This window comes from Lactuca virosa, chromosome 9 (genome assembly GCF_052849685.1).
Source record: "Lactuca virosa cultivar CGN04683 chromosome 9, Lactuca_virosa_CGN04683_v6, whole genome shotgun sequence".
Lineage (NCBI taxonomy): Eukaryota > Viridiplantae > Streptophyta > Magnoliopsida > Asterales > Asteraceae > Lactuca > Lactuca virosa.
The window spans coordinates 224030154-224038681 of NC_136434.1; the positions used below are offsets into that span (position 1 = coordinate 224030154).

At 34.5% G+C, this 8528-nt stretch overlaps 1 protein-coding gene across 1 annotated transcript; it reads left to right on the forward strand.

Annotated features, from left to right (window-relative positions):
* Window positions 1–4331: 4331 nt before the first annotated feature.
* On the forward strand, window positions 4332–8283 carry LOC145138235 (HMG (high mobility group) box protein with ARID/BRIGHT DNA-binding domain-containing protein). Its single transcript, XM_079072348.1, has 6 exons — window positions 4332–4666; window positions 6198–6276; window positions 6389–6551; window positions 7394–7453; window positions 7561–7913; window positions 7996–8283. The coding sequence occupies exons 1-6, from the start codon at window positions 4488–4490 to the stop codon at window positions 8032–8034; spliced, it is 873 nt and encodes a 290-aa protein (XP_078928474.1). The 5' UTR covers window positions 4332–4487; the 3' UTR covers window positions 8035–8283.
* Window positions 8284–8528: the final 245 nt, after the last annotated feature.

Sequence of the window (8528 nt, forward strand, 5' to 3'; positions counted from 1 at the left end):
CACTCAACACCCTGCTAGCGCTATGTAATACGACTTCAACGCCACCTGACACCCCGACACTGAACTGAAAATCATTGAGATACTTGGCCATTTCTTTACCAACACCTTTCATAGCCAGCTTGGAAACCAAACATCTCCATATAGTGCCTACTGCAATAGGTCGTATTCCCTTGTCAGGTTTTAAGAGCGGTGTAAGAGGAGCCGAGGTAACAAATTCTGCCAAACTCGAAGGGCATTTCCCCTATCCATAGATAAACCACACATGTCATAGCACGTAGGAGGTCTTTGGCTATAGATGAGTCTTCTCCACAAAGAGCATCTAAAATGTGTTGAGCTCTCAACCCATCTCTCCCACACAAAGTTCCTTTAGGGAATGATTTAATGCCCCCAAGGACATTGTCAATATCCACCACAATAGAAGGTACTGAACACATGATACTCGACATGGATGGTGGTGGCTTGTGTGGATGCTTATCCTCCAATTCCTTCGTGATAGCATCTCCATATGGAGCAACCCTCGAGGAACATAATACTTTCACTACTGTCGTGAAATGCCCATCTGCCACCTTACGAAGACATTGTCTGACGTTGGTGTCGCCTCGTGTTCTATCCTCCTAAATGTACTCTTATGTTTTGCCTTGTTGCTCCAACCTTGCATTGTGAACCAAGTTTTTAACAAGCTTGGATATAACATCTTCTGTACCCCAAGTAGCTAATGCGCTTAGGATGTTACGATGTTGCAAGGACTTTCTATTCCCAGACCTGCTTTCTTGCCAATTCTTGGGCCTGAACACCTGAACATTACATCTAGGAAGAATTAACAATGTAACCCACACTTCAACGAATCCGGGATGAGCAGCCACCTTGGAAATGGTTGGTTTCAAAGCCTGAGAGAAAGCCATACGACAATTATGAGGGATGCTTTTGACTGTGGTGATAGGTAGCTTAAACACAAGATCAAGGAGCTGAGTATCCAACACCAACCCCTCATTGAGGTCAGTCTCCGGTTCATTGGGTGACGGCTTTTGAATACCAACAATATGTCCGCTTATGTCATCAACATCGCCATTAAATTTAACAAGACCATTTGAGTGGCGAAACGAGCGGCTTAAGGCATGTAGACTCATACAATCCCCACCTATCCATTGACCAAACTCCTTCAATGTTGCTGCCACTGACATAAACAGTCCCAAGTCTAAAGAAATAATCTCTCGCAACACAGCTCTACGCTCATCCATAGGGAGGTGCAAGCTCTTGATATGAGAAATCATACGAGAAATCCCCTTACCGCCTACTTCACCGTTCGGGCAATAATGAAACCCCCGGAAAGGACACAACCAAGTTCCGCTCGCATATGTATGAGACGACGCCATAAACACCCAAACAAATCTTATAAGCCTCAAGGGGAAGCTTGGAATGAGAAGAAGAAATCCAAAGTAAAATGTGACACTCCAACAAAAGGTTGGAGTGCACAAAGTAAAACCACACCGGGAAGAGACTCTACATCTTCTTGAGTCCTAAAATGGCTTCAACACTTGAAAAACTCATTTAGACATTTTATCGAACACCCGACGGCTAGAAAAAAAGGAGTTTTGATTTGCACCAATGATGCTTGAGAATTTAACCAATCTTCAAGCTTGATGATAGAAATATTGATTATCTAAATGAAGGGAAATCTGAGAGCAGATCCAATCCCAGATTAAAAAACCCCTTCAACAAACACGCCTCTTTTTGATGATAGAAATATAATTTGCTCCTCCATGATGATATGATTAATCTCCTGGATTGAATTGTTTGCTGATGCTAAAAAACATTGTTGTTTTGTGAACGAAGGTGGTAATATAGTACCAACAATTACAAATTCACAGTAGCAAAGTCAGATGACCAGATCGAAGGTGCCATTTTTAGATGCAAAACGATTTTAACTACTTTTCCTTAATGTATAAATAGGATATGAATGTTTCAAGAAAATGGTTAAACTTTCTTATACACAAAATTGATCATAAAAAATATTTTGTCTCTCAAGAACACAAAACTTCACAAAGGTATTCGGTGTTTATGATTTTGGATTAGGCCTGTAATCCAAATCAAATCTTATCTCACTTCTGAATTCGTGTAACCCCAAACAATAATATCAAAGTATTGTTGTTATTCCGAAATCCTTTTATCTAATGACCTGACTCCCTTAGAACTATAGAGAAAACTAGAAATAAAATTGCTCAAAGTCTGAATTAAAGCATTCTTGGAATTTCGCTCGTTCACCATACATTTGTTTAATGGGATAATGACTTATAAGGGTAACATATTTTTTGATTTGTACATATTTAGTCACTGAAGTTTTTTTTTGTCCATATTTTCCCACTGAACTTGTTGAACTGTTTAAAAAACATCCTTATGACCTGCAATCATAGGTTTGTCGGTCTCCAGCGTATCTCACAGCTCCGACAAAGTTCCGATCGTCTTCTCCGGCGAGGTTCCGATCAACTTCTCCGGCCAACGTTTTTTCAGATCTGGAACACACATCAGACTCATATTTTGATTTTCAGATTAAGGAAACACACACACATCAGATCTGGGTTTTTGAAATCCATTAGAACATCAGATCCGACACAAATCATGTTATCTTCATCATAAATCATGATGAACTCAGAAACTGTGATGAACACAAAAATCGGGTCCATAAAACAAACACAAACAATTTGTGAGTGTGAGTTTTTGAGTTTGAGTTTTTGGGTTTGTGTTCGTTTTCTTCATCTTTTTCTGAGTTTGTTCTCTAAACACATGTATATGCATAAACACACCTCATATACAAACATGAACAAGAAATCAGTCATACTCACATACAGATGGGTTCTTGAAATCGAACACCCATATGAAATGGGTTCTTGAAAATCGAGTTCTAGAAAATCAGACATACATTGAGTTTGTTCTTCCGATTTCTGCAAATCGAACACCCATTTCTGCAAATCGAACACCCATATGAAATGAGTACTTGAAAATCTTCATCAGATCTGGAAAATCCGACTTCTTCATCAGTGTGTGTTCATGTGTGTGTTTATTTTCTTCATCAGATCTGAAAATAAACCTCAAGATAAAGAACTCAAATAATTTATGAGTTCATGCTATGAGTGCCACTCGACCCCTGGAGCACCACCCATCTCCTATGACTGTTGTTGTTCATCACAGATCTGGAGGAGTTGCTTCGAGTTTCCGGCGAACCATAGCAGATATGGAGGTTCTTGGTTACAAAATCGAGTTTATGTGTGGATGTGTGTTTGGATTCAAGTTCTAGGAAAATATTGTTCTTGTTGAAATTTTTTGCCGGAGAAGATGACCGGAATCTTCCCGGTGTTGCAAAGGCCGCCGGAAACCGGATTAACCCACACCAACCGGTCATAAGGGTAAGATATAGACAAAAAAAAAGTTCAATGGGCAAATATAGACAAAAAAAAAAGTTAGTGACTAAATATATACAAATGAAAAAATATGTTACCCTTTTAAGTCATTATCCCTTGTTTAATAGATAGCTCCAGGACATGTTCTACAAGCACAAGTCAAGTATGTAAGTCTCATCAAATTATCACTAAAATGTTGTACATCAGCATGGATTAATTATAGGAAATAGCAACTAATAGCACTTCAATGCATGACCACTGCATACTAGCTACTCTTGATAAACCATGATAATTTTCCACAAATTGTATCTAAAACTGATTTCTAATCAATATTTTAACAATGAAATGGCTCGTTTATACAAAAATCCCTCCATAATCATTCAAGACGATTAGGAAATCATTATTTATTATTTATAAACATATAAACAAATCACGAAAATGTAATCGTACTGAAGAGGAAAGTATTCACATATGTTAAAAAAAATATATGACTTTCTAATATATGAGATCAAAAATTAATTTTTTTTAGGAAGATTCCCATTCAAAAGCACATCAACAAAAAATAACAAATATATTATATATTCACGTCTTTCATAAAGAAAAAAAAAAAGAAAAACAAAATAAAAAAGAAATATGGACACATCAAAAGTCTACATCGGAATAAAGGAAAAGAAACCTTAAATATTCTAAATATATAAGGGAAGACGGGTAGCTTTGACCAATAACCCTCCAAAATTTAATGTTTTATTTAAAAGTGGTATATGAGTCTACTGTACTCAAACCAATTCTGACTCTGCAAAGTTTGATCTTTAATTTAAAAACAGAAATTAATTTATTTTTTACATGTAAAAACTAAAAGAAAATATTTTTTTAAAGAAGGTAGGTTTCATGGCATTATTAGACAAAGGGTGGATATTAATCACGGTATCCAATAAAGAAGAGTTCATCTTCCTTGTGATATGAAAAAAACTGAAATAAATCTACAGTCGTTTAAATTTTTCCATTTAATCGAAATTCTTCACCTCTTTTAGTCTTATTGTGTATGATTACACATATAATCGAATCTTGTTTAACCTCCGAATCCGATTAAAAATGTCGGCCCCTCATCATCTCTCACACGGCCCAAAAACTGCCGTCTTTACCAATGGTTACGGTTTACCCACGACTTCATATCCTTCCCCAGAGGCGTCTTATGAAGAAATCACTCAAAACCCTCAATTTTTCTTGGATAAACTTCAGACATTTCACTCGCTTTTTGGTACCAAGTTCAAGTAAGTACCAACACATTGTTTATTGTTTACCTCCTTTTAATTATTAATTGCATTTTTGCTGATTTCGTTTCGAGATTTCTTTGAATTACTTTTACCCTTTTTCCCAGTACTCATCTTCAAGATTCGATCTTTGATCTTCATTGTAGCTTTGATGGCTTACTATGTGTGTGTCTGTGTTTGTCTGGTTGGGGTTTTTTCATTGAGAAAGCCTTCTAATTTGGGGAAAATTAGTGTCGGGATTTGGGAAAACCAAATTGATAGGGTTATGAAGTATGTAATTGAGGCGAACCTGATTTTGCTCTTGATATTCAAGTGTTGTGAGATATTTCTGTGAAGTTTTAGCGCAATTAGGTTTAATTGCCTGAAAAAGTTAGACGAATTTGAAAACCCCGTTACCCCATCAGTTGGTGATGTGGCTTCCGATTTAATATATGTATAGTCTGGTCAAAATGCAAAGCCTATATTAGTTTTGATGTTTAAAGCATCGATCTTTTATCTCAATTTAAGTAGGGTAGACTATATAAACTAATGGGGTCTGATAATAAACTTCATGTTTCATTACATATTCTGTCTAATGCCTTTTTCTTGATCTTTAATAGCTAGTCTCTTTTTAGAGTTTCCTTTTTATGTCTTTCATGATGTTATATTATGTTTTTGTTAAGTTTCTGTGGTTTTATGAACACCGAATCCTATAATTGCCATTATCTTTAGTGAGTATGAAAGTGAATAGTAGTAGAAAACCATAAATTCTAGAAATATTATCTTTTTCTCTGTTGCTGTTTTCTGTTTCTCATGTTTTAATTTGTCACATCATATGTAGCATGTGTTCTAGATTGAGATCAAAGAAGTTGTGTATGTATGAAAAAACTCATGCAATCCTGAACTACTATATAGTTTTTTCACACTTCACAGTTGTCATATATATAATCACTTATCAAAACCCAAAGTTAAAGATATAATTTATGAATTCAAGGGATATAATGACTTCATGGGTTAAGCCAAAAACACTTGGCTTAATGTATTAAGACATCAACTTTACCTATTTGCCCTTCTTTTTTCTCCCAACTCCTCTCGCCCTAAAATTGATGAATAGTATAAAATTGTTTGTTGAAATATAAGGAAAAATGGTCATATACTCTCATTAAGGGGTTTATTTAGCCTAGAAAAGAAACAGATTATCCAGACATACATTTTTGTTCCCTAATTTGTAATGCTTCTACACTTTTTCCATTTTAGAACTAAACCATGCATTAAGAATAAAAATGGATCAAGTTTGTTTAAAACAACAATATTTTCAGCAAGAGGGACCATTTCTGTAATTTTGTTAGACATGGACCATTTCTTTAAATTTGTCTTACACACAAGGACCATTTCTATCATTTTATCTATTTGATACTATAAGGACCAAAACTGCAATTCACTACAAAACACAATACCTTGAATTGACCTTATGAATAGTGTATCACATTCTGGTAAAGGTTATATAGGTAATTTCATAAGATGTTATTTATCTTTTTATTAAAATGCTTAGGATCCCTATCATTGGAGGGAAGTCTTTAGATCTTCACAGGCTATTTATAGAGGTTACATCACGAGGTGGCATCGAAAAGGTATCATAATCATTCGTATTCCTTTAAATAAAACATTATATCAAACACAAAACAAAAACATTTCTTTTCTTTCTTTATAAATCACAAAAATGACATAACTTTTAATTTACAGATTGTTAGTGACCGAAGATGGAAGGAAGTCATGGCTGTGTTCAAATTTGGTCCCACAATCACAAACGCATCTTTTGTGTTGAGAAAATACTATCTTTCTTTACTCTATCATTTTGAACAAGTTTATTACTTTCGCAAGAAAACCCCCTCCATAATTCCACCTGGTATAAATTTCATACTTTATGACTTCATCTTTTACATCATTGAGTAAAATTGATAAAAGGCACTGTGTTTTTGGCCATTTTTGTATTGTATTTCAATTTCGTTAGGTTAAAGTGGTCACAATATAAAATTTAGGGTCTGTTTGATAGTTGCTGATTGAGTCAGAGAGATCTGACTGAGTCAGACTCGGCTGACAATTCAGAGGAGCCAAGTCTGAGTAAGAGGCTTCTAAGTGTGATATCAAACAGTCTGACTCGGTCTAAGTAAGAGGCATATTAAACAGCCCCTTAGTGTCAAAATTTTCACTTTTGCCACTAAACTTTGAGAGAGTTTTCTATTGTGATCAATTTAATAGCATGTCAGCATAGAAAATCAAAAAAGACCTTATATTTTGTGTTTTTTCCGGATTAAACCTCAAAAATTTTTTTTGCCTGAAAAAGACTTTGTATTTTTTCATGTTTTCCGAAAAAGACCTCAACTTTGCAACTTTTTCCGAAAAAAACCCTCAACTTTTTTAGTTTTCTCGAAAAAACCCTCACATTTTACAATTTTTTAGAAAAATGACTAAAAGGGTAAGGTCGGAAAAATGAAAAAATACAAGGTCTTTGTCATGCAAAAAATAATGTTGAGGTTTAATCCATAAAAAACACAAAATATAAGGTCTTTTTTGAGATTAACCCTAGAAAAAATTGTAAAATTTGTGTGGCTTTTGTTGACAAAAAACTGAAATATATTGGTTAAACCACTACCACATAAATGGCCAAAATATATTAACTTTTATGTAATTTCCCAAATTTATTCAACATAAAAACTTTATGACCAAACTGCCCTTCATTCCCAACAGATGTTACAAACAGGCTCACAGATGGCTCAGTCTCTGGCTCTCTCAAGAATCTCTTTTCTGGTCAGGTTACCATGAAAGATTCAATCTTTATTTCTTTCCCATTAAACATTTTTTTGACTTAAAAAAAATCAAGAAAATAATTAATTTTTTTTTTTCTTTTTTTGTAGGAAGGCGAGTTGTTGAAGTAGGGGGAGAAGTAACTGGGACAATTGATAACAGATTTGAACATGGTTATCTTGTCAGTGTAGAAATGGGATCTGAAAAGCTTTCAGGGTTTCTTTATCATATTCCATCTGAAGCTTCAGTGGGTTCTCATGGAAGCCATAATAATAATATGTATCAATATCAGCTTGCATTAAGGGAAGCTTCACCTGAGTTAGATGCAGTAGACACAAGTGGCTATGATGTGTTTTTCACTGAGCATTATGTCAGGTTAAAACCATTGTACCATGGTCAAGAAAATGTCATCCGTAAAAGAATTCAAGTTCTATGGAACACTCTTACAGAAGAGGAGAAACAGGTAAAAAAAAAAGCTTCCACCTTTTTCGTTATTATTATTATTTTTTTGTTTGTGATCAAAAGTAATCTTTGTGGTTGTTTAGGTTTATCAAGAAACGGGGTCGAGGGGAAAGGAAAGATAGATGATTTGAGAGTTTGAAATTTGAAATTTGAAATTTGAAAGTTGAAAGTTGAAAGAAAGAGTTGTGATTGTTGGATGTAGGTAGTGATTTTAGGTTTCTTTTATTTTGTTTTTGTAGACTCTTTGGTTTGTTGTTGTGCTTCTAACACTTTTAAGTTTGTTGTAGTTTAGTATTGATGGAGAAAGTTTATTTTCTCTTATCATGATGTATGAAATCTGCCAAAATAGTTGATGGGTTTTTTTTTCTTGAGTTTATAATGTCTTAATAGTTAATAGTGAATCTATTGTGATGATGTCGTTGATGCAATCATCTTCGTTATAGGTTAGTAATGAAGATTGATTTTGAGGTATTTTGTAAGGGTTTTTGTTTTGGATGGAATGAGATGATAGATGAGGCAAATGAGCTAGGTAATGAAAAGTAATGAAACGGGATATTATTCCATAAAAATAAGTAATGTTAAGAAATTTATATATTATTGATGTGGATATTTTTGG